This window comes from Trematomus bernacchii, unplaced genomic scaffold, assembly GCF_902827165.1.
Source record: "Trematomus bernacchii unplaced genomic scaffold, fTreBer1.1, whole genome shotgun sequence".
NCBI lineage: Eukaryota > Metazoa > Chordata > Actinopteri > Perciformes > Nototheniidae > Trematomus > Trematomus bernacchii.
The window spans coordinates 844,936-872,204 of NW_022987645.1; the positions used below are offsets into that span (position 1 = coordinate 844,936).

Genomic DNA, 27,269 nt, shown 5'->3' on the forward strand with positions numbered 1-27,269 from the left:
TGAACATAAACAATGGCACATATGGTGTTAGCAAACAATAGCTCTAGCTAATGCTATTTGCCTTAGCTAGCTAGCTAGCCTTCGGGGCTCCATAAAAGCATGGGTTGTCGAACATAAATGTAAGGATAAAATAGACTTATTTGTTAGAAGTGAGCTTTAGAACAGATAGGGACACAAAGCTTTCAAGAAAATAACAGAGCGTTAGCAAAAACTTACCATGCAGACTCCAGTAACGCTGTTGCAGAGTCCAGGCCTCCCTCCCAACGCTAGCCGGTCTATGGCCGGTCTATGGCCGTAAATGCTGTCCATTAGGTCAAACCACTTCCAGTTTTTCCTACTGGCACCACTCGTGTTGTTGTTGTCTTTTACCAAGCGATATTCACTCTTCATCTTTTTGAGTTTTTCCCTACACTGCACGACAGTCCTTGAGTAACCGCTTGTGGACATCAGTGTAGAGACCTCCTGAAAGACTTTGATATTGCAAGTTGTCCCGTCGAGCTCCCGCTGGACCTTATTATCTGCAATATAATGGAGGAACGTCGTCACTTCCTCGACCGACCATGGCGTGCTTTTCTTTTCTTTGCCTCTGTTAACAAAAATGCTGTTTATAAAAATGCTGCAAGCTTCGTTATATATATGCGACGCTAGGGATTATGTCGCGCGCCGATTGTGACGATTCTCTCCGACCAATCAGCAGTCGAGAGTGTTGACGTCACACACTCAGCCTGGTTGTCTCTGGCCCCAAAACCACGATTTTATGAGGCCAGAAAAACTGTGAATTAGGACCCGCCAGCCGGTACTAGGCCAAGTGGAAACGCAACCAAAAACGGGCCGCTGACGTCACAGCCCTCTTAAACCGTGCTCCGCGCTGTCGTGGAAACGCGCCATAAGTGGTCGACCAATCACAACAGAGCCGGCCAGCTTACCATTCAGAGCAGACTGGACTCTGGTTTCAGACATAGGGTGAAAAGAGGCAGTATGACAACAATAAAGAGCTTTTTCAACATTAAAGCATGGAGACATGTCCCAGTGAAGACAACATACTAATACCAACCTGAAAATGAACAGAAAATGTCATCCTTGTTGTCCTCAGTCTCTGGTTGTAAATGTCTCTCTGGATCTGAGTTCCTGGCTGGTTCTGGTCCTCCACAGTCCTCGCCATCAGATTCTGTTTCCAGGTGTTCAGCTGAGCTGCTGGCTGGAGGCTCTGCCTCTCTGTTCTCCTCAGTTTGATGAAGCTGTGAGGACTGACGACCAACACACTTATGGCTTTTGACCAGATTACCCCGGATAAATCTTTTATCACAAACACTACAATGGAATGGTTTCTCTCCTGTGTGGATTCTCATGTGTCTCTTTAAATCTCCTGTATGTGTTATAGACTTCTCACAGACTGAGCAGCTGAATGGTTTCCCTCCTGTGTGGATTTTCATGTGTCTATTTAAATTTCCTTTATGTGTAAAAGAATTGTCACAAACTGAGCAGCTGAATGGTTTCCCTCCTGTGTGGATTTTCATGTGTGTCTGTAAATGTCCTTTCTGTGTAAAAGAATTGTCACAAACTGAGCAGCTGAATGGTTTCTCACCTGTGTGGATTTTCATGTGTGTCTTTAATTCTCCTTTACGTGTTAAAGACTTCTCACAGACTGAGCAGCTGAATGGTTTCTCTCCTGTGTGGATTCTCATGTGTGTCTGTAAATTTCCTTTCTGTGTAAAAGAATTGTCACAAACTGAGCAGCTGAATGGTTTCTCACCTGTGTGGATTCTCATGTGTGTCTGTAAATTTCCTTTCTGTGTAAAATAATTGTTACAAACTGAGCAGCTGAATAGTTTCCCTCCTGTGTGGGTGCTCATGGGTCTATTCAGATGTATCTTGCTGCAATTTTCTTTCCCGCACTGTGAGCATCTAAAGCATTTCTCTCTAGCACTACGTCTTGAATCACTGACAGGGTCTTGTTTATTTTTCGCAGACTTTGAAGCTGGTTCTCTGGGTTCTTTCCAATCTCCACTGTCTTCAGTGTCAGGTTCAGAAGAGTCTCCAGGGTTGTCCTGAGTCTCAGGTTGTAAATGTCTCTCTGGATCTGAGTTCATGGCTGGTTCTGGTCCTCCACAGTCCTCTCCATCAGCTTCTGTTTCCATGTGTTCAGCTAAGCTGCTGGCTGGACACTCTGCCTCTCTGTTCTCCTCAGTTTGATGAAGCTGTGAGGACTGACGACCAACACACTTATGGGTTTTGACCAGATTACTCTGGATAAATCTTTTATCACAAACACTACAATGGAATGGTTTCTCTCCTGTGTGGATTCTCATGTGTCTCTTTAAATCTCCTTTATGTGTAAAAGAATTGTTACAAACTGAGCAGCTGAATGGTTTCTCTCCTGTGTGGATTTTCATGTGTGTCTGTAAATTTCCTTTATGTGTAAAAGATTTGTTACAAACTGAGCAGCTGAATAGTTTCCCTCCTGTGTGGGTGCTCATGGGCCTATTCAGATGTATCTTGCTGCAATTCTCTTTCCCGCACTGTGAGCATCTAAAGCATTTCTCTCGAGCACTACGTCTTGAATCACTGACAGGGTCTTGTTTATTTTTCGCAGACTTTGAAGCTGGTTCTCTGGGTTCCTTCCAATCTCCATTGTCTTCAGTGTCAGGTTCAGAAGAGTCTCCAGGGTAGTCCTCAGTCTCAGGTTGTAAATGTCTCTCTGGATCTGAGTTCCTGGCTGGTTCTGGTCCTCCACAGTCCTCTCCATCAGCTTCTGTTTCCAGGTGTTCAGTTTGTCTTTGATGAAGCTGAGAGGACTGAGGTTTCTCTTCATCATCTTCACTCTTCACAGGGACAGGAGTGAATGTGGACTTGGTGATATCAGCCTCCTCCAGCCCTTGAAGCTGCTCTCCCTCCTGACTGATCCAGAGTTCCTCCTGTTCCTCTTTAATGTGTGGAGGGGGCTGTGGGTTCTCCTGGTCCAGACCGGAGCTCCACTCCTGCTGCTCAGGGGGAACCTCTTCTTTAACCACCACCAGCTGCTGGACGTCTGCAGAAAACAGGAAACACATATTCAGAGAAACTGTAGAGTATAAGAATTTAAAATCTAACCACGAGTAACACTTCATTAACTTTGCAGCCCTTATCCATTCCTTATTTTAAATGCTTGCCTATTGATTTGCTAAGTCCCGCCCACTCTGTGTTTCTGTTGGCTCGATTGTCTGTCAATTACACATTTTTTCCAGATGCTCTGGAGAGCTTCAGGACAACAGGTGAGTTAGTACTGTAGCTGATCTAAATCATAGTAACAGTGCTTAGTTTGGACAGGGAGAGCGTGGGGGCGAAGTTTCTACTTTTCTGTTTGCAGATATGAGTTTCTACATGTAGGTTTGAGTAATTCATGCTAATGTTAGTTAGCAGGGTTAGCTCTGTATTTACTGGCTGCATGAGATGTTGGTCTGTTTTTAGTGATTGTTTTAGACAGTTGGAGGGGGCTCCTATTAAGGCACTGCTAGCTGTGCCCTTCATTTAACACTTAGACAATAGGCAGGAGTAGTACTGTTGAGAAACCGGTGACCTACGTTTGCATAGCATAACTACACCGTAGTTGTGTATATGATATGACAATATCACCAAGGGGGGTCCTGTGTGGGTGGCAGCTCCTTCCCCAGCAGACCCAGTCCTCCAGAATTGTCCTAATCACAGAGTAAATGAGAAAAAGAAAAAAAATTAATTTATCTAATTATACACAGGGTGGCAAAATTATGATTGCAAAATGTAACTCAGCATTACAGACAAAACCATATTTAAAATGACGTACTGTTTTAGTTTAAAAAAAAAAAGAGAAGTGACAGTCACAGCTAGCATCCCTTTGACAGCACTCCAAAAACTTAAATCAAGCAAAAGTCTTCTGTCCATTTCTGATGGTCTTATTATTATGAGATAAGGATACATATTTCCTGGATTATTCGAACCACGCTCCGAAGCCTCGGCGCAGTACTTAAAGGTAGGGTAGGTAAGAATGGAGAAACCAGCTCGAGTGCGCTAGAATTTGAAAGAACACAACCGAAAGAAATCTGCCTCTTCCTTCAGACTTCCTCACAGAGCCCCTCCTCCAACACAAACGAACGCGCACATGACCAATGAATTACCTACCCTACCTTTAACATCACTATAGATTATGTTCCAAACCACATCAAGCATTATTTCTGAAACAGTATGGAGCTCAAACGCTTTCTCTCTTGCGGGTTTAGCACAAGGTGAGTTCCTTTAATATCCGGCTTCTTCACACATACTCCCTCCAGTACAGCGTTAGCTCTCAGTGTTAGCGATGCTTGCTAATGTAATCAGACCATATTACTCCCAAAACACGTTGCGCATTATTCTGATACAGCGATGTTTCTGATAGGTTGGGGCGGAACGTTTATTCAGTGTTTATCACTAGAACAGTGCCATTGTATGTATTAGTATTGTCACGATACCAACATTTTAGTTTCGATACCGATACAGAGTCAAGAATTGCGATTTCTTAAAAAAGGGGAAACTGTCTTAAATGTCATCATTGTGCTTTATTTCAAACCTGGAAAAATGTTTCAGTCATAACACAAACCTTTGAACAATGAGAATAATAAATAAAACTAGAAAATGCATTTCCTGCAGAAAATGCGTGCGAATGCTGTAAACTGTGAACATTTGTGGCTGAATTTAGCTGAAAATGCAGAAAAAGCTGAATATGTTATTAGCTGAATGGTAGCTGCTTTTAGCTACACAAATGCAGAAAAAGCTTAATATTTAAAAGAAAAGGTTTAAAAAAAAAGGTATAAACTACAACATGTATAGCCTTGATGTCCTGAAATAGCTGAATAATGTAATAGTTGAATGGTTTCTGCAGCTGAAAATAGGCTGAAGGAGTTAAATATCAGATGTAAGTAGTAGTGAATGAATTTGTATTAAGATGAGAAAAGAAAGTAAAAAGGCTTGGGAAAGCAGCAGAATATTTGAACTTCAAGCTTTTGAACTAACTTGATGGTGAATTATCTGTCGCCATGGCAACGGCATTTGATGACACCCCATAATACGCTTAGATGTGTTGATGGCTGCGTCGTTACCAAACCTGTGAAGTTTTGGGCCATTTCGAGCATTTTCACTGAAGTTATGAGAAAACCGTGTTTCATGGTGAGCATTGTGTTGCCATGGCAACGGCATTTGAAGAAATCTCAAAACTGTCCCGTAGATGTCTTCACGGCTGGACTGTTAGCACACATGTGAAGTTTGAGCACTTTTTGAACATTTTCATAGGAGTTATACATTACATTAGGAGGTTACATTACTCTCTCTCTTCTCTTGATCGCCCTCTCTCTTCTCTTGATCACCCTCTCAATCTTCTATCGCCCTCTCTCTCTTCTATTGATCGCCCTCTCTCTCTTCTCTCTCTCTCTTGATCGCCCTCTCTCTCCTCTTGATCGCCCTCTCTCTCCTCTTGATCGCTCTCTCCTCTTGATCGCCCTCTCTCTCTCCTCTTGATCGCCCACTTTCTCTCCTCTTGATCGCCCTCTCTCTCTCCTCTTGATCGCCCTCTCTCTCTTCTCTTGATCGCCCTCTCTCTCTTCTCTTGATCGCCCTCTCTCTCTCTTCTCTTGATCGCCCTCTCTCTCTTCTCTTGATCGCCCTCTCTCTTCTCTTGATCGCCCTCTCTCTTCTCTTGATCGCCCTCTCTTCTCTTGATCACCCTCTCAATCTTCTATCGCCCTCTCTCTCTTCTATTGATCGCCCTCTCTCTCTTCTCTCTCTTCTCTTGCTCGCCCTCTCCCTCTTGGTCGCCCTCTCTCTCCTCTTGATCGCTCTCTCTCTCCTCTTGATCGCCCTCTCTCTCTCTTCTTGATCGCCCACTTTCTCTCCTCTTGATCGCCCTCTCTCTCTCCTCTTGATCGCCCTCTCTCTCTCCTCTTGATCGCCCTCTCTCTCTCCTCTTGATCGCCCTCTCTCTCTTCTCTTGATCGCCCTCTCTCTCTCTTCTCTTGATCGCCCTCTTCTCTTGATCGCCCTCTTCTCTTGATCGCCCTCTCTCTCTTCTCTTGATCGCCCTCTCTCTTCTCTTGATCGCCCTCTCTCTCTCCTCTTGATCGCCCTCTCTCTCTCTTCTCTTGATCGCCCTCTCTTTTCTCTTGATCGCCCTCTCTCTCTCCTCTTGATCGCCCTCTCTCTGTCCTCTTGATCGCCCTCTCTCTCTTCTCTTGATCGCCCTCTCTCTCCTCTTGATCGCCCACTCTCTCTCCTCTTGATCGCCCTCTTCTCTTGATCGCCCTCTCTCTCTTCTCTTGATCGCCCACTATCTCTCCTCTTGATCGCCCTCTCTCTCTCCTCTTGATCGCCCTCTCTCTTCTCTTGATCGCCCTCTCTCTCTCCTCTTGATCGCCCTCTTCTCTTGATCGCCCTCTCTCCTCTTGATCGCCCTCTCTCTCTTCTCTTGATCGCCCTCTCTCTCCTCTTGATCGCCCTCTCTCTCTCCTCTTGATCGCCCACTCTCTCTCCTCTTGATCGCCCACTCTCTCTCCTCTTGATCGCCCACTCTCTCTCCTCTTGATCGCCCTCTCTCTCTCCTCTTGATCGCCCTCTCTCTCTCCTCTTGATCGCCCTCTCTCTCTCCTCTTGATCGCCCTCTCTCTTCTCTTGATCACCCTCTCACTCTTCTATCACCCTCTCTCACTTCTCTTGATGTGTCTGTGAGAGAGAGGGAGAGTGTGTGTGTGTGTGTGTGTGAGAGAGAGAGAGAGAGAGAGAGAGTGTGTGTCTGTCTGTATGTCTGTGAGAGAGAGAGAGAGAGAGTGTGTGAATTGTTACAGCTAAAATGCATTGCAATGACTTCCATATTAAAAAAAGACTTTAAAAAGCTGAATATTTTAAAAAGTATAACATATTTTGAAAAAGTTGAAAGTTTCCCATCATGTGCTGAAAAGGCTGAATAGTTTGATATTTGAATGGTTCCTGCAGCTGAAATTAGGCTGAAGGAGTTAAATAAAGACATTAAATGTAAGTAGTAGTGAATGAATGTTTACAAACACCTGTGTGTGTAAACCCAGAGATGAAAGGTTACCATGGTGACGACTTATGACGATTTTCCAACTGCAGCACTGAGTCCCATTAAGAATGCATTGAGGATTATATCTGACAATTTTGTCACCTGTTCAAAAACTATGGCTCCTAACAAAAAATGACCAGACCGTGAGCATCAGGGAACCCCAATGAACTGATATGTTGTTTTTTTTGGTTTTGTGTGTAAAATGTGGAGATGGGAGCAGTTTGTCTAAAGTGTACTTCTCTCTGTTCTGAAGAAAGTTCCGGAAAGATTTAACATGGGAATTAATTGGGAGCTAGCTGGACTTTTTGTCTCTTCATGCCCTCAAGAGGCATTTTGTTTAATATTTCTTCTTAATTTTTTTTCATTTTCCAACCTAGGAGAGGTTTTCCTACGTTTTTCATGAAAAAATATGTCTGAGGAGTGTCGGGTTTGGGAATTATGGCAAGTTTAAAACATTTTTGGGGGAGAATTTGAAGAACTGCTGCACTCTGTTTTGAGATCAAAGCACTCTAGACTTAACGAGCTGCTCCATCCACACTAATGTTAAAATCTGAAGAAAGCCTCTTTACCAAGCTCCAAACAAAGTTAATTATCTCAAAAAGTGTAAAAGATATCAAAAATAAAAGTCAAGTTTGAATAGCTGAAGGTCTTGTGATCATTTGGAAGTTGGAATGAAGTGTCTAGCTGAAAGTATGTGGAAGGAGTAGCATTTGGCGCAAAGTGTAGGAAAAGAGGATTTGAAGGCATCTCCCATTGACTTCAATGTTTAAAAAAAAGAGTTTAAAAAGCTGAATATTTCAAAAAGTATAAAATATTTTTTTTAATTTGAAGGTTTCCCATCGATTCCTGAACAGGCTGAATAGTTTGATATTTGAATGGTTTCTGTAGCTGAAAGTAAGCTGAAGTTATGGAGAGCCAAAGTATGGTTGAAATAATAACTAGAAAATGCATTTCCTGCAGAAAATGCGTGCAAATGCTGTAAACTGTGAACATTTGTGGCTGAATTTAGCTGAAAAAGCTGAATATGTTAGTAGCTGAATGGTAGCTGCTTTTAGCTACAAAAATGCAGAAAAAGCTTAATATTTAAAAGAAAAGGTTTAAAAAAACATGTATAGCCTTGATGTAATGAAATAGCTGAATAATGTAATAGTTGAATGGTTTCTGCAGCTGAAAATAGGCTGAAGGAGTTAAATATCAGATGTAAGTAGTAGTGAATGAATTTGTATTAAGATGACAAAAGAAAGTAAAAAGGCTTGGGAAAGCAGCAGAATATTTGAACTGCAAACATTTGAACTAACTTTATGGTGAATTATCTGTCGCCATGGCAACGGCATTTGGTGACACCCCATAATACGCTTAGATGTGTTGATGGCTGCATCGTTACCAAACCTGTGAAGTTTTGGGCCATTTCGATCATTTTCACTGAAGTTATGAGAAAACCGTGTTTCATGGTGAGCATTGTGTTGCCATGGCAACGGCATTTGAAGAAATCTCAAAACTGTCCCGTAGATGTCGTCACGACTGGACTGTTAGCACACATGTGAAGTTTGAGCACTTTTTGAACATTTTCATAGGAGTAATACATTACATTAGGAGGTTACATTACTCTCTCTCTTGATCACCCTCTCACTCTTCTATTGCCCTCTCTCTCTTCTCTTGATCGCCCTCTCTCTTCTCTTGCTCGCCCTCTCTCTCTTCTCTTGATCGCCCTCTCTCTCTCTCTCTCTCTTCTCTTGCTTCGCCCTCTCTCTCTCCTCTTGATCGCCCTCTCTCTCTCCTCTTGATCGCCCTCTCCCTCTCCTCTTGATAGCCCTCTCTCTCTCTCCTCTTGATCGCCCTCTCTCTCTTCTCTTGATCGCCTTCTCTTCTCTTCTCTCCTCTTTCTCTGATCGCCCTCTCTTTCTCTCTCTTGATCGCACTCTCTCTCTCCTCTTGATCGCCCTCTCTCTCTCCTCTTGATCGCCCTCTCTCTCTTCTCTCTTCTTTCTTCCTTGCTCTCCCTCTCTCTTCTCTTGATCGCCCTCTCTCTCTCCTCTTGATCGCCCCTCTCTCTCTTCTCTTGATCGCCCTCTCTCTTCTCTCTCTCTCTTCTCTTGCTCGCCCTCTCTCTCTCCTCTTGATCGCCCTCTCTCTCTTCTCTTGATCGCCCTCTCTCTCCTCTTGATCGCCCCTCTCTCTCTCCTCTTGATCGCCCTCTCCCTCTCCTCTTGATCGCCCTCTCCCTCTCCTCTTGATCGCCCTCTCCCTCTCCATCGCCCTCTCCCTCTCCTCTTGATCGCCCTCTCTCTCCTCTTGATCGCCCTCTCTCTCTCCTCTTGATCGCCCTCTCTCTCTCCTCTTGATCGCCCTCTCTCTCTCCTCTTGATCGCCCTCTCTCTTCTCTCTCTCTTCTCTTGCTCGCCCTCTCTCTCCTCTTGATCGCCCTCTCCCTCTCCTCTTGATCGCCCACTCTCTCTCCTCTTGATCGCCCCTCTCTCTCTCCTCTTGATCGCTCTCTCTCTCTTCTCTTGATCGCCCTCTCTCTCTCCTCTTGATCGCCCTCTCTCTCTCCTCTTGATCGCCCTCTCTCTTCTCTTGATCACCCTATCACTCTTCTATCACCCTCTCTCACTTCTCTTGATCGCCCTCTCTTCTCTTGATGTGTCTGTGAGAGAGAGGGAGAGTGTGAGTGTGAGTGTGAGTGTGAGTGTGAGTGTGAGTGTGTGTGTGTGTGTGAGAGAGAGAGAGAGAGAGAGTGTGTGTATGTCTGTCTGTGAGAGAGAGAGAGAGAGAGAGAGAGAATTGTTACAGCTCAAATGCATTGCAATGACTTCCATAGTAGTGAATGAATGTTTACAAACACCTGTGTGTGTAAACCCAGAGATGAAAGGTTACCATGGTGACGACTTATGACGATTTCCCAACTGCAGCACTGAGTCCCATTAAGAATGCATTGAGGATTATATCTGACAATTTTGCCACTTGTTCAAAAACTATGGCTCCTCTCAAAAAATTACCAGACCGTGAGCATCAGGGAACCCCAATGAACTGATATGTTGTTTTTTTTGGTTTTGTGTGTAAAATGTGGAGATGGGAGCAGTTTGTCTAAAGTGTACTTCTCTCTGTTCTGAAGAAAGTTCCGGAAAGATTTAACATGGGAATCAATTGGGAGCTAGGTGGACTTTTTGTCTCTTCATGCCCTCAAGAGGCATTTTGATTAATATTTCTTCTTAATTTTTTTTTATTTTCCAACCTAGGAGAGGTTTTCCTACGTTTTTCATGACAAAATATGTCTGAGGAGTGTAGGGTTTGGGAATTATGGCAAGTTTAAAACATTTTTTGGGGATCACTGCTGCACTCTGTTTTGAGATCAAAGCACTCTAGACTTAACGAGCTGCTCCATCCACACTAATGTTAAAATCTGAAGAAAGCCTCTTTACCAAGCTCCAAACTAAGTTAAATATCTCAAGAAGTGTAAAAGATATGAAGAATCTGAATAACAAGTTTTATCGCGGAAGGTGTTGTGATCATTTGAAAGTTGGAATGAAGTGTCTAGCTGAAAGTATGTGGAAGGAGTAGCATTTGGCGCAAGGTGTAGGAAAAGAGGATTTGAAGGCATCTCCCATTGACTTCCATGTTAAAAAAAGAGTTTAAAAAGCTGAATATTTCAAAAAGTATAAAATAATTCTAAAAAGTTGAAGGTTTCCCATCGATTCCTGAACAGGCTGAATAGTTTGATATTTGAATGGTTTCTGTAGCTGAAAGTAAGCTCAAGTTATGGAGAGCCAAAATATTGGTGAAATAATAAGGGGAAGAATAAAGAAATTGAAGTACTATAGTGGAATGCTGTGGCACAGCATTCGCACTAATGACAAGTGCTATGATATTAGGGTCATGCCGAGTCAGATCGCTATCCCTTTAAGAGAGAGAGAGAGGGGTATGGCGTGTGTGTGTGTGTGTGTGTGTGTGTGTGTGTGTGTGTGTGTGTGTGTTTTGAGGCGAACGAAGCAGCAGCAAAATAGGTCTGTCGAGTGTCTTCAAAGTTAGATCTGTAAGAAAGACCTGAAAAAATTCAACGGCCCCCAAAGAAGAGCTCGCCGTTCTGCCTTATTTCAAAGTGGGTTATTGAACCCGAAGTTTGTTGCTTCGGGCCTGGAAGACTGCAGAGAGTCATCCCCTGTTTTCCTCGACTACGGTCTGGGAGCCGACAGGAAAGTTTGTATAAACTAAAATAGCAGCATCATCTGAAACAACAAACACAGTCTCTGAGAGGAGCTGACAGGCTGCAGGGAGTGGAAGCAGAGCGCTGAACACACACAGGAAATACGGCTCTTATTAAAACAATGTCAGTCTTAAAGGTCCCATGTCATGGCCATTTCCACTGATCATAATTCCATTGTTGAGGTATACTAAAATAGATTTATACTGTGCAATTTTCCAAACTCACATTGGTTTCGCATACAGCATCTCTGTAAAGTATGTGTATTCAGCAGTATTCACTCTCTCCACTAAACGGCTCGTTGGAGCTCTTGCCCCCCCCTCCCTGTGAGCCTAGTGTGCTCCGATTGGTCAGCTCGGCCACCCTGTTCTCATTAGTCAACCACCAGAGAGGCTCCGCCCATGTCTAACAGTGCTTTTTTCGGCTCGCTCTGAGCGGAACATCAGTCTTATAATGGCCTCGGTACAGCCGTATATTTTATACGCTAACTAACCGAACTGTACCTACAACTGTTGTTATAGAAGAGTAAGTTATTCTTACCTGTAATAAACTACTACTGTTTGATGAGAAATCAAATCATGGTTTGCTATATATGAATGATATGTTATAGGAGCAAATAATTCAGGGAAGAAAGGATGCTAAGTATTTCCATCAAACTTTATTTTTAGAAATGTACAAAATGAACATGTGTAAATATACATATATACACTGTATATCATCCATTCCTCCCCTTATAGGCGTTTTCGGCATCTTGCCTATCTAGCTTTGTAAGCTGGTGCCGGGGCTTTTTAGGACGAGGCATGCCCCTTACAGCTAGTTACGAGTTGAATATAATATGTGCTGACTTTTCTTGTACGTTTCACAGTACACCAAACGTCATGCTATTACCAAATTGAGAATGCAAACTTCAGCACTTCAATCAGCCACCCCCTCTCTTAGGGAACGAATGGTTTAGCCCATGGACTCGCTCCAGCACACAAGAGGACTACAAGATACTGATTTTTTTGTCTGTCAACCAACGTCAGTTTTCAGTAGTAACACAACATAAACACTGCCATATTGTTTATTATACACTCAGGACAGGGCTGTTTCTTTAACACTAGAACCGCCAATCGGGTCAATTTGACCCAGAGCTGTTTTTTTATTGTGTGTAACTTTTTTTCAATAAAATATTAAAGTCTTCCAGTCCGTGACTTTTCCTGAAAGTGTGTTATGTAGCACCCTATGTTGTTAAAAATTGTAAATATGAAGTCAGATTGAAGAAATCGCCCAAAAAATTGCCATTTATACCTATTTCCGCCAAGCGGGTCATATTGACCCCACCCCTTTTCATATAAACATGACGTGTTGCTATAGCAACGCCTTTTGTCTACTGCGGTTCCTTATAGATTGAGAGATAGATTGAGAGAGAGAGAGATAGATGGATAGATATATTGATAGATAGTTATAGATAGAGAGAGAGAGAGAGATAGAGAGAGAGATAGAGAGATAGAGAGATAGAGAGATAGAGAGAGAGAGAGAGAGAGAGAGAGAGAGAGAGAGAGAGAGAGAGAGAGAGAGAGAGAGAGAGAGAGAGAGAGAGAGAGAGAGAGACAGTCTGTATTGAGTGTAAGGAGTGCGCTCCCGCTCACGGGAGACTGCTCGCGCTGCGCTCCGCAGCAAACAGCTGTGGGGCGAGTTGAAAGTACGTTATGCTGGCTGCGGTGTCTAAATAATGCTTCCGGGCCAGCGGGCCATTTATATTGTCGAGCCCTGAGAGTCCACAGATTCTATTGGTATACGTGTCATCCCTGTGCGATCAAAACTCACTGTTCAATAAAAGAACATTTTACCTTGAAAATCAATGCATTCTAATAGCGGGTCAATTTGACCCAGGTGGCGGTTTTAGGTATAAAAAATCTCTGGCGGTTCTAGTGTTAAAAGAGGCCCCAGCCACATCAGTACCAAGTGAGAGAGTTTTTTCCATAGCAGGGGATATTGTAAACGCCCATAGATCCCAGCTTCTACCTGGAAATGTGGACATGCTCATCTATGGAGCTAATTTCCTGCCATAACTCCACAAACAAACTAAACAGGTTTTACAAATGCCTTATGATTCACTAACAAACACAATGTGGTTTGCAAATACAAAACACCATCTACAAACTAATGCATTTAGTTTTGCAAAGAAAAAACGTATCTATCAAACAAACACATAACATTTTTCTAATAAATCATGTTTCAGAGACAAATTCAGCTTAGGTTTTACAAGTACACAACTTTTTTTTACAAGTGCACAAATTTGTTTTACAACTACAAAACTTTTTTTTACAAGTACAAAACTTTTTCTTCTCACGGCGGAATATTACTGCCAAAAGTCACGTGACTGAGTCACGTGACTTTTGGCAGTAATATTCCGCCGTGGTTGTGCTCATACACACTCACACATGCTCACTCACACATGCTCCATGGCAGCAGGGGGCACTACTGAGTCCATTGGGAAGGCGGGAGGTTGAGCAGAGCATGGAACAGCTCTTGCCAGCCTGATCATGACAGCGGTGTTTCTAGCGATCCAGCATCTGAATTTAGCGATCACAACGAAAACAGCCAAGACACATATTGAGCCCAGAAAATGAATGTTCTTAGGGCTGTAAATATAATAAGCCTTTGTCTAAAATAGACAACATTGTAACTAAGGAGATTTAAACTATACAGCGATTCTGCACTCGGTCAATCAGCTGCTCTTCATTTTCTTTCCTGCTATATTCAATGAGTGATACAAATATTTTTTACCATACGTTCTGAATAAAACTGATACTGTTGGACTCGGTACTAGTTGACTGCTACCAGAAATAAAAGGAAGTACTTTACTGTGTACTTTGTGAGTAATCCTCTGTCAGAGTCCCCTCCATAGTACATAATGCATGTTTTTTGCTATCTTTGATGAATGATAAAAGGGTCATTCCAGAATTGGAGGACAATTTAGACACCAACATTTTTGAAAAATGAACCTTTCATTTGATTATTTTTTGTTATGTATTTAGGAAAAACAGATAATAAACCATAAAAAAAAGTGATTTGCCCAGCTAAGGCATCAAATGTATATTTTCCAATGAAGAATTAACCCTGTTACTCTAATTATAGTAACAGGGTTGAAAATCAATGCTAATTTTAGCTTTTACCTCAGGAATTAATGCTAGCTGCACAATGTAATGCTATTGTCAAGGAATGGACACACTTTATATTATATTTATATTTATATATATTTAACAAAAGAAAGATACATTTGAAATTAATTTGTTTTTGTTTCATAATTTGAGTAACAGGGTTGCGTTTGTATGAGTGCCACACTCCTTCAAGAGTGGAAGATTGGACTTAGTTTTGGTCTACCCATGGTAGTAGCACATGGCTTGCTGATGTCCTTTCCACTGTGTCATGGGACAAACAGTTTTTTCACTTCCTCTGCCAAGCTAAAAAGGTTTCGGTAACAGGGTTGCGCGCATGTTGAGGGACACACCTTCTGTGCAAAATTACTGTTATTTAAAACGTGTTTATGATTTAACAAATTGATTTTACCATTACAAGACACATATATCAATAGAATAATACCAAAAAAGTAAATAAAAACCCTATTTTAAATGTTATAGTTGACATGCAAGTTGGTCACCAAGAAGCTGGGACAAGAGAAAAGGGCAATTTTAGGGGGTGTTCGAGAGCTATTTGATATTTTAAATAATATTTTGAAACCACTTTTTCTACAACTTTATATGCATCTTGTCTCAAGACAAGTATATTTAACACAAGTGCATGTCTTAGCTTTTTGGGCATGGATTATTAGATTTTTTATATGGGGGACATGAAATGTCCTCCAATTCTGGAATGACCCAAAAATAAAATGTTACCATTAGTTCTTAATGAAATTGATACGGTTTGACTTTGTATTAGTAAGCCTACTACTAACAATACATTGAAGTACTTTTACTGTGTATTTTTTTGAGAAATACTCTGTCAAAGTCCCCTCCTGAGAACAAAATCAAGCCACTTCTTCTAAGTTTGATGAGGGAAAAAAATATTTTTTGGGTGATTTAATGGGTGATGTAACATTAATGACAGACATAATATGAGGTCCTTGGCACTCTAGAGGGGTCATTTTGTGATCATGGGGCATCACCCTTACAGCATCAGGACAATATCATATGGAGTCAGATACTGGAAGTGGGCTGGAGGCGTTAACTGGGACTGATGGAAGGATGAGGCTGATGAGACTGAAGAATCTGCGAGGAACGAACTAGCGGCAGAGGAATAATTATATATTAAAAGACAGCAGCATCATAAGAGGGCAACCATGTAATATTCCGCCGTGGCTGGCTCATACACAGTCACACATGCTCACTCACACATGCTACACGGCAGCAGGGGGCGCTACTGAGTCCATTGGGAAGACGGGAGGTTGAGCAGAGCATGGAACAGCTCTTGCCAGTCTGATGACAGGTGTTATAGTGATAATATTATAAACAAGGTGAATTTAGCGATCACAACGAAAACAGCCAAGACACATATTGAGCCCAGAAAATAAATGTTATTAGGGGCTGTAAATATAATAAGCCTTTGTCTAAAATGGACAACATTGTAACTAAAGAGATTTAAACTATATATACAGCCAGGGGACGTTCGGGACGAATCCCGATGGGCCGGTACTGAAGTGGGCCGGTCGGATAAGTCACTGCTCACCCCCCCTTCGACAATTTCCTCGCGGTATTTACTTGCGGCACCACCGAGGTGGGCCGCTTACTTGCGGTACCGAGGTGGGCCGGCGGTACCGAAGTGGGCCGGTCGAGAGTCCCGGGCTGATTTGTTGTCCCAGTCCGCCCCTGTATACAGCGATTCTGCACTCGGTCAATCAGCTGCTCTTCATTTTCTTTCCTGCTATATTCAATGAGTGATACAAATATTTTTTACCACAAGTTCTTAATAAAACTGACACTGTTGGACTCTGGTACTAGTTGACTGCAACCAGAAATAAAATGAAGTACTTTACTGTGTACTTTGTGAGTAATCCTCTGTCAGAGTCCCCCTCCATACATAATGCATGTTTTTTGCTATCTTTGATGAATGATAAAAATAAAATGTTACCATTAGTTCTTAATGAAATTGATACGGTTTGACTTTGTATTAGTAAGCCTACTACTAACAATACATTGAAGTACTTTTACTGTGTATTTTTTGAGAAATACTCTGTCAAAGTCCCCTCCTGTGAACAAAATCAAGCCACTTCTGCTAAGTTTGATGAGGGAATTCTTTTTTGTTGCCATTAGTTCTTCGTGAGATTGATCCTGTTGGACTCAGTACTACTGATACTACCCCCACAAGTACTATGAAGTACTTATTGTGTACTTTTCCAGTAATCCTCTGTCAATGTCCCCTCCTGAGTACAAGAATGCATGTTTTTCTTTTAATAAGCGTTAAAAAACATTTCTTCCTGAGACTGATATTGTTGGACAGAGTATTTTAAGAGGATGGTAGACATGATATCAGCAATACTTCCAGTCAGTACTCCGGCAGCAGCATTTTCACACCTTGGAAAGTCTTTAGAGTCTGGCCTGGAATGGATAGCTGGTCACAAATATCCTTCAGCAAAGTAACACACTCTGTCACATGGTTGCCCTCTTATGATGCTGCTGTCTTTTAATATATAATTATTCCTCTGCCGCTAGTTCGTTCCTCGCAGATTCTTCAGTCTCATCAGCCTCATCCTTCCATCAGTCCCAGTTAACGCCTCCAGCCCACTTCCAGTATCTGACTCCATATGATATTGTCCTGATGCTGTAAGGGTGATGCCCCATGATCACAAAATGACCCCTCCAAGGACCTCATATTATGTCTGTCATTAATGTTACATCACCCATTAAATCACCCAAAAAATATTTTTTTCCCTCATCAAACTTAGAAGAAGTGGCTTGATTTTGTTCTCAGGAGGGGACTTTGACAGAGTATTTCTCAAAAAAATACACAGTAAAAGTACTTCAATGTATTGTTAGTAGTAGGCTTACTAATATAAAGTCAAACCGTATCAATTTCATTAAGAACTAATGGTAACATTTTATTTTTGGGTCATTCCAGAATTGGAGGACATTTCATGTCCCCCATATAAAAAATCTAATAATCCATGCCCAAAAAGCTAAGACATGCACTTGTTGTGTTAAATATACTTGTCTTGAGACAAGATGCATATAAAGTTGTAGAAAAAGTGGTTTCAAAATATTATTTAAAATATCAAATAGCTCTCGAACACCCCCTAAAATTGCCCTTTTCTCTTGTCCCAGCTTCTTGGTGACCAACTTGCATGTCAACTATAACATTTAAAATAGGGTTTTTATTTACTTTTTTGGTATTATTCTATTGATATATGTGTCTTGTAATGGTAAAATCAATTTGTTAAATCATAAACACATTTTAAATAACAGTAATTTTGCACAGAAGGTGTGTCCCTCAACATGCGCGCAACCCTGTTACCGAAACCTTTTTAGCTTGGCAGAGGAAGTGAAAAAACTGTTTGTCCCATGACACAGTGGAAAGGACATCAGCAAGCCATGTGCTACTACCATGGGTAGACCAAAACTAAGTCCAATCTTCCACTCTTGAAGGAGTGTGGCACTCATACAAACGCAACCCTGTTACTCAAATTATGAGACAAAAACAAATTAATTTCAAATGTATCTTTCTTTTGTTAAATATATATAAATATAAATATAATATAAAGTGTGTCCATTCCTTGACAATAGCATTACATTGTGCAGCTAGCATTAATTCCTGAGGTAAAAGCTAAAATTAGCATTGATTTTCAACCCTGTTACTTGCAACCCTGTTACTATAATTAGAGTAACAGGGTTAATTCTTCATTGGAAAATATACATTTGATGCCTTAGCTGGGCAAATCACTTTTTTTTATGGTTTATTATCTGTTTTTCCTAAATACATAACAAAAAATAATCAAATGAAAGGTTCATTTTTCAAAAATGTTGGTGTCTAAATTGTCCTCCAATTCTGGAATGACCCTTTTATCATTCATCAAAGATAGCAAAAAACATGCATTATGTACTATGGAGGGGACTCTGACAGAGGATTACTCACAAAGTACACAGTAAAGTACTTCCTTTTATTTCTGGTAGCAGTCAACTAGTACCGAGTCCAACAGTATCAGTTTTATTCAGAACGTATGGTAAAAAATATTTGTATCACTCATTGAATATAGCAGGAAAGAAAATGAAGAGCAGCTGATTGACCGAGTGCAGAATCGCTGTATAGTTTAAATCTCCTTAGTTACAATGTTGTCTATTTTAGACAAAGGCTTATTATATTTACAGCCCTAAGAACATTCATTTTCTGGGCTCAATATGTGTCTTGGCTGTTTTCGTTGTGATCGCTAAATTCAGATGCTGGATCGCTAGAAACACCGCTGTCATGATCAGGCTGGCAAGAGCTGTTCCATGCTCTGCTCAACCTCCCGCCTTCCCAATGGACTCAGTAGCGCCCCCTGCTGCCGTGGAGCATGTGTGAGTGAGCATGTGTGAGTGTGTATGAGCACAACCACGGCGGAATATTACTGCCAAAAGTCACGTGACTCAGTCACGTGACTTTTGGCAGTAATATTCCGCCGTGAGAAGAAAAAGTTTTGTACTTGTAAAAAAAAGTTGTGTACTTGTAAATCCTAAGCTGAATTTGTCTCTGAAACATGATTTATTAGAATAATGTTATGTGTTTGTTTGATAGATACGTTTTTTCTTTGCAAAACTAAATTCATTAGTTTGTAGATGGTGTTTTGTATTTGCAAACCACATTGTGTTTGTTAGTGAATCATAAGGCATTTGTAAAACCTGTTTAGTTTGTTTGTGGAGTTATGGCAGGAAATTAGCTCCATACTCATCTTCCTGAAAAATCCTGATGAGTGAGAGTGAGTTAGTGAGTTTGAGTTGAGTTACTTGAAATGTATTTTAATTTTATTGCAGGATCTGATTATTGAATCTCCTTGTTTATTTGCACAAAGAAAATCCCTACTTTGTTAGCACTAGTATGTAAAAAAACACTGGTTTGTTCTTGTTCCAGTCTGTTACTCTCACTTTGTTTTTGACACGTTAAATGTACTACTATACTAAAATGCTGTACAAATCAGATTTATTATTTAATAAAGAAAAAAAATTCTAGTAAAAAAAAAAGAATTCACATTTTTGTTCCCCTTTATTTTTCAATATCGCGATAAATACCATACCGTGGACTTTTTATCACGATATTATCGTACCGTGAGTATTTGATACCGTTACATCCCTACGTACGTGTGGATAAGCGTGTGAATAACGTACGTCTCGCCTCCGTTAGCATTGTATAGCATTATCCTAGCATTATATTTTTCGAATGATTCCGCTCCTAGAGTAGTTTGGAGAGTGTTACAGGTAAACGTTTCAATCAGCACAGTATTGGTATCAGAAGAGAGGGGAATAATAATTAGTATGAGAATATTTGCTGGTGTTGTAGTAGGCTACTCGAGACCGGTCTCAGGACCACTTATTAACGGTATTGGTCTCGTCTCGGAATCGACTGCATTTGGTTTCGTATTGTCTCTGTATCGGACCTATAGGACTCGAGATGATGTCAAGACCGATCAAGACCACGGCTGTGGCTGGGGATGTGATGAGGGTCGGGAACCGAAATCCGGTTCTGATTCGGAACAAATAACAATTGTCCGGTACGGGGATTAATAAGTGTTGTGTCTAGCAGCTCTGTTTCTAGCATCTCTGTGTCTAGCATCTCTGTGTCTAGCATCTCTGTGTCTAGCATTTCTGTGTCTAGTCTCAGCTGTCCCTGCCTCCCTCAAGGGGTGTGTCTGTGTGTCTCATTCACTGTCCCTCAGGTTGTGGCATGTTTCGATTGCCAGTTTGTGGCTTGTATGTCTTGTGAATGCAACACTGGCATAATATGATGTGGCCTGCTGACATGGCCTCTAATAAACACACAGGACTAAAATAATACTTGTTTAATTCAGCCCAGATGCGGTGACAAGACATATTTTTACGACGACCTCAGTCTTACGGTACGTCCACACAGCAGCGTTAAAAAATCTTGGAGGTGGGCGTATCTGAAGCTTGGGGTTTTTTTGCGAGCAAGGCACCAACAACTAATCACATGAATCTCCCGCTCCCGACATACGAAGCAAAAAAGCCCGAAGTAAACTGGATATAAACTCCCCAAACAGGAGAAAACCTACCACTGTCTCTGCCACCTCCCTCCATGCCTGGCTCCTCCGGTTTGTATCCCGGTAGGTAAATAGGGACTGGTCATAAAGCACCGGGTGATTCCCTACCGCTCATTTCTCCTCCATGTTTTGGAATATGAGGAAATGACCTGCGGTATGTCTCTCCCAGCATACACGCCGTTTGATTGGCTAGCACTTGAACTGTCAGATTTGCATACACGGGATTTGATTGGCTGACGCTTCCACCTCAGCTTCAAAAGTTGAACATTGCTCAACTTTGAATCCTGAAAATCCTTAAAATCTCCGCTCTGCTTCCCACAATGCACTTCGGCGAAAAGTGAGGCAAAGTGACGTCACCCCATTCAAAGTGAATGGGCAGAAGCGTTCCAAGATTTTTTAACGCTGCTGTGTGAACGGTCCGTGACTGCAGGCCAAATCCATTAATGCAGCATATATTGAAGGTGTTCAAAGTTGCACCGGTATGAGGCGCAGTGAGAACCACGCACCTGTCAGACTAGCGAATGGGCACATTTGAAGTTCAGAAGAATAATGAAGATGTGATTGGTTGTTCCACTCTCCGTTTCTCACAAGACCAGCGCGCTGCTGTTTACATTAGTGTGGACTGGACCGACTGAAACTGACGGTAAGGTTAATTATTGTGGAAGGATGGACCCCCATCCTGCAACAAAAAAAGGCAGCGAAATGTGCTAAAATCACTGATTTATTCAGAACCCCCCGTATGGTATAGAATGACGAAGCAGAAAGTAAGTGAGCGAACATTATGAGCCACATTTCTTTCTATATTGTAGCCTGATGTGCACATCGACTGTCAACAAAACGGTTTCTCAGTCCAATGCTAAGTTAGTGGCAGACCCTGTGTGACTGGAGACTATAAGGCTACAACAACCGCAAAGATGTCCTTAATGTTACTCAAGGCAAATATATGTAATCTAACCGTTAGACTGCAGCTAACTGTGGGGCTACACACCCCTCATACTGTGAGGGAATAACTTGAGATGGTTATGTTGTCTGTGCAACAAAGGGGAGACAATAATGATGGTATTAGGCCAGGCAAATACAGGGTCAACTAAGTGATAAAATAAGTGTTGCATAATATATGTTCTAGAATAATGTTATTTCATAAATAGTTGTTAATGTAATGATTACATGTTCTCCTTATTCAGTTCCACTATCAGATGATGCTGATGGTGATGGCCCTGAGGGAGAGATGCAGGCAGAGCTCAGTGGACAGAACTGGCAGGTACAGAGGAAACTGTTTCAATAGGCTATGTCTATGAAAACACTGAACAAAACCAAAGGAAATGTAATGACAACAGTATAAGCAAGCTATGTTCATGTTCTCAATAAGTTACTATATAGTTATTGATCAGAGTTTAATCCGTATGCTGGTTCTTATTCAGTACCAGCAGATGCTGAGAAGGTTGAAAAGACAAGTCAAGATTCAGGGTCCAGCGCAAGGGAAATTGCAACTGAGGAGAAAGACAGCGAAAGAGACGCACAGGAAGTTGACACAGAGGCCTTTTGATTATTTTGCTCGCCCTCAGCCAACCACCCACAACAAACTTCCAAGAAAGCCATTCCCAAAGTATTCCACAGCAAGGATGGAACAAATAGAAAATGGTTAACTTACTGTGAATCATCGCACTCTCTATATTGCTAGCTGTGTCTCATGTTTGCCAGGCCTGCCAGTGACAATGCTTTTGTTAAAGGAGGCATGCAGGCATGGAAGCATGTTCACCAAAGAATGGAAGAGCATCGAGATAGTGCAGATGCATATTTCCTGAGAGCAAGCAGAGCTGATATCAGTAGCCAAAGTGCACCAGATTGATGCATTTAACTCCAAAATAAAAAAACAAATCTTCCCGGGGGAGCATGTCCCCGGACTCTAGGGCTGTACCCGAATATCCGAATATTCGGTCGTTGGCCTACTATTCGGGTTTCAATTTCGTTATTCATACATGTTCACATGGATAGGCTCCCCAATACATATGCACACTTTTTTTTTAACAATATCCTATGTCCATATGCTTCTATTTGGGTAGTAGATTTAAACTGTAGGGCTATCACTACGGGTATACATCCAGCAAAATGCCCCCCAAAAAACTGGTAGTGCCTGGCTGGGTGTATAATTCCCGGCCTGACCTATGGTCCCAGTCCGGCCCTGCTGACACATCACACACCCGTACACTACACACATTACGGATTAAACTGATATCACAATTGAGTTACTCTCTTTAAATAAATATACTGTAATTGGAAAGAATCGTGTGTGGTGTCCTTGTTTTGTCCGTCCTTGAGCCTATTGTTGTATGTAGCTTATTCTTGGTTTTAGAATTAATTCAGTAATGGTGTGTAACACAGAAATAATACATCATTGGATAGTGTTTCTCAAATGAAGGGGGGAAATAATGAAATAAAGTAATGTACCAAGATGAGTTTATTACTTTCTTCCTTTACTTGGCATTCTTCAACAATACACAGACATTGCAGCACATCGTTTCACGTCTTTGTACAGCCTTTCTCAGCAGTAGAGTAATGTGTTGGCAAACCTTTGTTTCCTCCTGACAGAAGCACTCACTTAAAGATATGCTCATTCTTGTGGCCAAAGGGGGGAAACAACTCTTGTCTTCAGACGTATGCTTGAGTGCAGCAAAATGTAGCACAGTGACTATTTTGTCAACTAAACATCATAAAACAATACATATTTAAGTATTAAGTGGATAGTGGTGGTCTAATGGATAGTGAGGTGGGCTGAAGATCGGAAGGTTGTGAGTTCAAATCCCGCCAGGAACACCACCACTAGTGTGCCCTTGAGTAAGGCACTTAGCCCTCAGTTACTCCAGGGAGAATGTCCCTGTAATTGGTAATTGTAAGTCGCTTTGGATAAAGCGTGAGCTAAATGAAATGTAATGTAAACGGGACATTATAATCTCCGCATTAACTCTATATTTGCCTCTGCCATGGTGCCAAAATGAAATGAAATAAACAATATATAGGGGTTGCTTCTTCTCTGAACTTCTATGTATAGAGAGGCGAAGTCACGCCCATCTACTTCCTTGGGACCTTATTTCGGAAAAATAATGCATTGAAGTCAATGGAGAGAGAAAACTTATCTTTCGATCCCGTTTGAATTGTGCCATGAATTACACATATGATGTTTGTCAATCTTAAAAAATAATTTCCATGTCAAAAAAGTCACAGTTTGTCGTAAAACTGTTGAAATATAAGACTATGAAAAATACACAACTAGAAAGACTACAAATCCCAGAGTCGCGTAAGTGATGTCACAATTGTTTTCCTCCACTAAGAGATAGCTAAGATCAGCGCCATATAGATATAATCTATCTATATGGCGCTGGCTAAGATAAGGTAACTTTAACAAGATGCCTGTGTGCTTAGTACCAGGTTGTTATCATACCAGCAATGGGTCTTGCTCGTTCTTTCGCTTCCCGTCTGATGAAAGGACCAGGGTTGCGTTCGAATACTCCAAAAAAACAGCTCCTAAGTTCTAACCCTATCGTCTATTCCTTGACCTCGGAGTGAAACGTCACAGGGTGAAGGGATAGTGGATAGGAGAATTCAAAAGGACTTAGGAGAAGAGACTGCGGTACTTTAGAGAAATCGACTGCACTTTCACTATCCGACGTGTTTATGATGCGCCAGCGGAGGTCATAAATGTGCGTCTGCTGCTGTGGGGAAACTATGGAAACTACAGTTTTCTATTCAGCGGACTACAACATGGATGTTTAATAAGAACGAGGGACTACTGTAAACTCATCTAGAGACTCTGCACCGTGCTCTGATGCTGTTGTGCTTTATGAACGGGGACAACAGAGAAACATATTCTTCATGACCAAAGTTGAAATAAAAAAGGAAAGTGAAACTTATGCTCGTCACCCTCTCCCTCCGGTCCACATTAATACAAATGATCCCAATACGTATGATTGTATGAAAAGATCTTCAAATCAATACAAATATATTTATTATAAACGTTAGTCCTTAACATCTATCACTGTGTATATCACCATTCAAACATCTTTTAAAAGTTGAACAAACCCCACACAGCTCAGTAAAGACTGTGAAATGTTGACTTTATTTGATCATTTCAGTAAAAACTAACGTTCATATTTCTCTTTTTGATTATAATACTGATGAACGTTCAAAACAAAGCACTTTGGCAACTTACCACATACGTTTTAAAATGCTTAATAAGCACCGTAACTTTCATGATATCATTTCTCGTTCATAATCGGTTGTTTCCGTGAACGGCCGACTGTTGTGTGACGGCAAATGCTGCGGACGCAAGGCATTGTGGGGCAGCATTTTCTCCTCTCCTTTAGGTTAGGGAGGTCCAGTGGTTCCTAAGCTAAAGGAGGTTATAAAGGAAGTTTCAAACCTCCTTTCCTTTTAATTTAGAGAATTCGAACGGCACTTATCATGGCTGCCACTGAGGGACTTCCGGGTCATTTCACTCCGTTAGGAAGGTTCCTAAGCTAAATGGACTATTCGAATGCAACCCAGGAGTGTCTGGATCAAGTTAGCTACCTAGCTAGTAGCTAGCATGTTAGTTAGCATTACAGCCATGTCATTTTTATTAGCCTTAACATGAAGTAACATTAAGTAACCCAAAATGTTAAACAGTAAGAGTAGCAGTCATATTTCGTGAACCCTTTGAAGAGTACTGTCACCGGTGTGGTCATTCTATAATACACACTTTAAGACCGGGGGAGAAATGATAACGCTAGCATCTGCGATCTTTTGCACTTCATGCTATCTGCACAAATGGTTGACATTAAACATTAAAACGACCAGGCAGTTCAGAGAGAATCAAAGGAAGGCAGGCAGGCAGCTTTGCATGACATTCTTCTGGACGTGTTTCATTGTGGTGATAGTGAGGGTAGTCAATCGTTTTGTTGACAAGACAGTAGTGACGGCCATCTTGGTGACGTGTGTTGTTATGCGAGTCTGCAAGACCAGAGATGTAGTTCATTGAGCGTTTCACACAAACAAATGTGTTACTTCGCAGTTTTACGACACTTTTTTTTCTAACTTGCAAAATTATCTTTTAAATTGACAAACATCATATGTGTAATTCGTGGCACAATTCACACGGGATCGAAAGATAATCTTTCTCTCTCCATTGACTTCAATACATAATTTTTCCGAAATAAGGTCCCATGGAGGTCCACCGGAAGGGGAGGGACTTCGCCACTCTATACTGCATCGCTCCATATCAAATAAACCATAAACAAATAAATAAAGTCGTGTTCACTGCAGCGATCTATTTCACACACAACACTATGAAAACGTGGTGATATGCAGTGGTGTTTTCTCCTGGAGACCAAGGCAAGACAGGCTTCTCCTGTTTTTTCAGCCTTTGTTATCATTTTGATAATTAAAAATATATATTGTTGTCTGTGGTTGTTTTGGCGTTCAGGGCATACAAGAGGTGTAACATTATTTTAATACCAAAACTATATTGAAATATAGAGTCTAGCTTGAACAGCAACTAGGTAGCTGTAACATTACTGGGTTATTTGGTGATAACTAAGTAAAGTAACTTCAGACGCAGACGTCACGTAGCTTCTCAGACGAGAGGGGTGGCGACGAGTGTCACGTTACTTCTCTCGCGGCATAGTTCGCGGCATGGTAGGCGAATATCAACACGATTGGCTGCTCAGTTAGTTCAGTCTTTGGCACTAATCACACCTCATAGTTCACCTTCCTACCAGACATGAATGTCTACGTCTCCGGTATAACAATAAACGTTGAATATAGCACGTCGTAGTCTGGAGTATTGATTGTACATACAGTACGAGAACAAAACACCCAATACTTACAATCAGTTATTAAAGTAAGTTAAACCCAATACTTACATTTATCCGTTATTGAAGTAAGTTAAACCCGATACTCACGTTTATCAGTTACTCCTCACGTGCTGCTTTCTCTCTGAGACCGGACCGACATTTTCTTTGTTTCCTCGTCACTGGCGCGCATTGCATCCTGGGATACGGTGGGCTACGAGGAAGAGGACTCTTCGGGAAAAGAAGAAGGCCGCATTTCACCCCGCCCCTCCCCCCTCTCTTCTGTCTGTCCGCAGAATCAGAAGTCCTTTATTGGTCCCACAGAGGGACATTAACATGGGTACAGCAACAGTGGAGATAGATGCTGCTCCCAGACCGTAGTGGAGGAATACAGGGGAGGACTCTCTGCAGTCTTCCCGGACTGAAGCACCAGGCTTCGGCTTCAATAACCCACTCTGAAATCAGGCAGACAGGCAGGCTGTTCCTTGGGAGGCCGCTGTGTTTCCTCAGGACTTTGTTATTCAGCTAACTGGAGACAGACTGATCACTGCTGCTACTCCCGCTCTCTTCCGGACACACACTACGCTCGCTCACTCTCGCTCTAGACATGCACGCGCCACATGCACGCGCCACACCTCCCTCTCTCTCTTAAAGGGATAGGCGACCCCACTCTGCATGACCCTGCTATTATAAGATAGATAGATAGATAGATAGATGCATCACATTCATGAATTAGAGTGTTTGTATCAGACCTTCTTAGGTAGAGGCTGTTCAGTAGAGCTGATGTTACTCTAGCTATCCTGAAGGTGGCAGCAGAGGAGGATATATATTGTTTTAATCTCTCTAAATATTTATACAAATAGAAATAAAGCAATGAAGTCAGTCAATAAATAAAATAACAAATAAAATGATGTTGTTTCACATGGAAGTTGGTCACCAAGAAGAAAGGACACAGGGAAAAGG

The 27,269-nt window shown here is 41.7% G+C and overlaps 1 protein-coding gene across 1 annotated transcript; it reads right to left on the reverse strand.

The window, feature by feature from the left end:
• Positions 1 to 955: 955 nt before the first annotated feature.
• Positions 956 to 26,896, reverse strand: LOC117485358 (gastrula zinc finger protein XlCGF57.1-like). The gene is made up of 3 exons (XM_034133871.1): positions 26,418 to 26,896; positions 3,561 to 3,674; positions 956 to 3,028 (listed from the first exon to the last, which is right to left on the reverse strand). The coding sequence occupies exons 2-3, from the start codon at positions 3,571 to 3,573 to the stop codon at positions 1,044 to 1,046; spliced, it is 1,998 nt and encodes a 665-aa protein (XP_033989762.1). The 5' UTR covers positions 3,574 to 3,674; positions 26,418 to 26,896; the 3' UTR covers positions 956 to 1,043.
• Between the last annotated feature and the right edge of the window lie 373 nt (positions 26,897 to 27,269).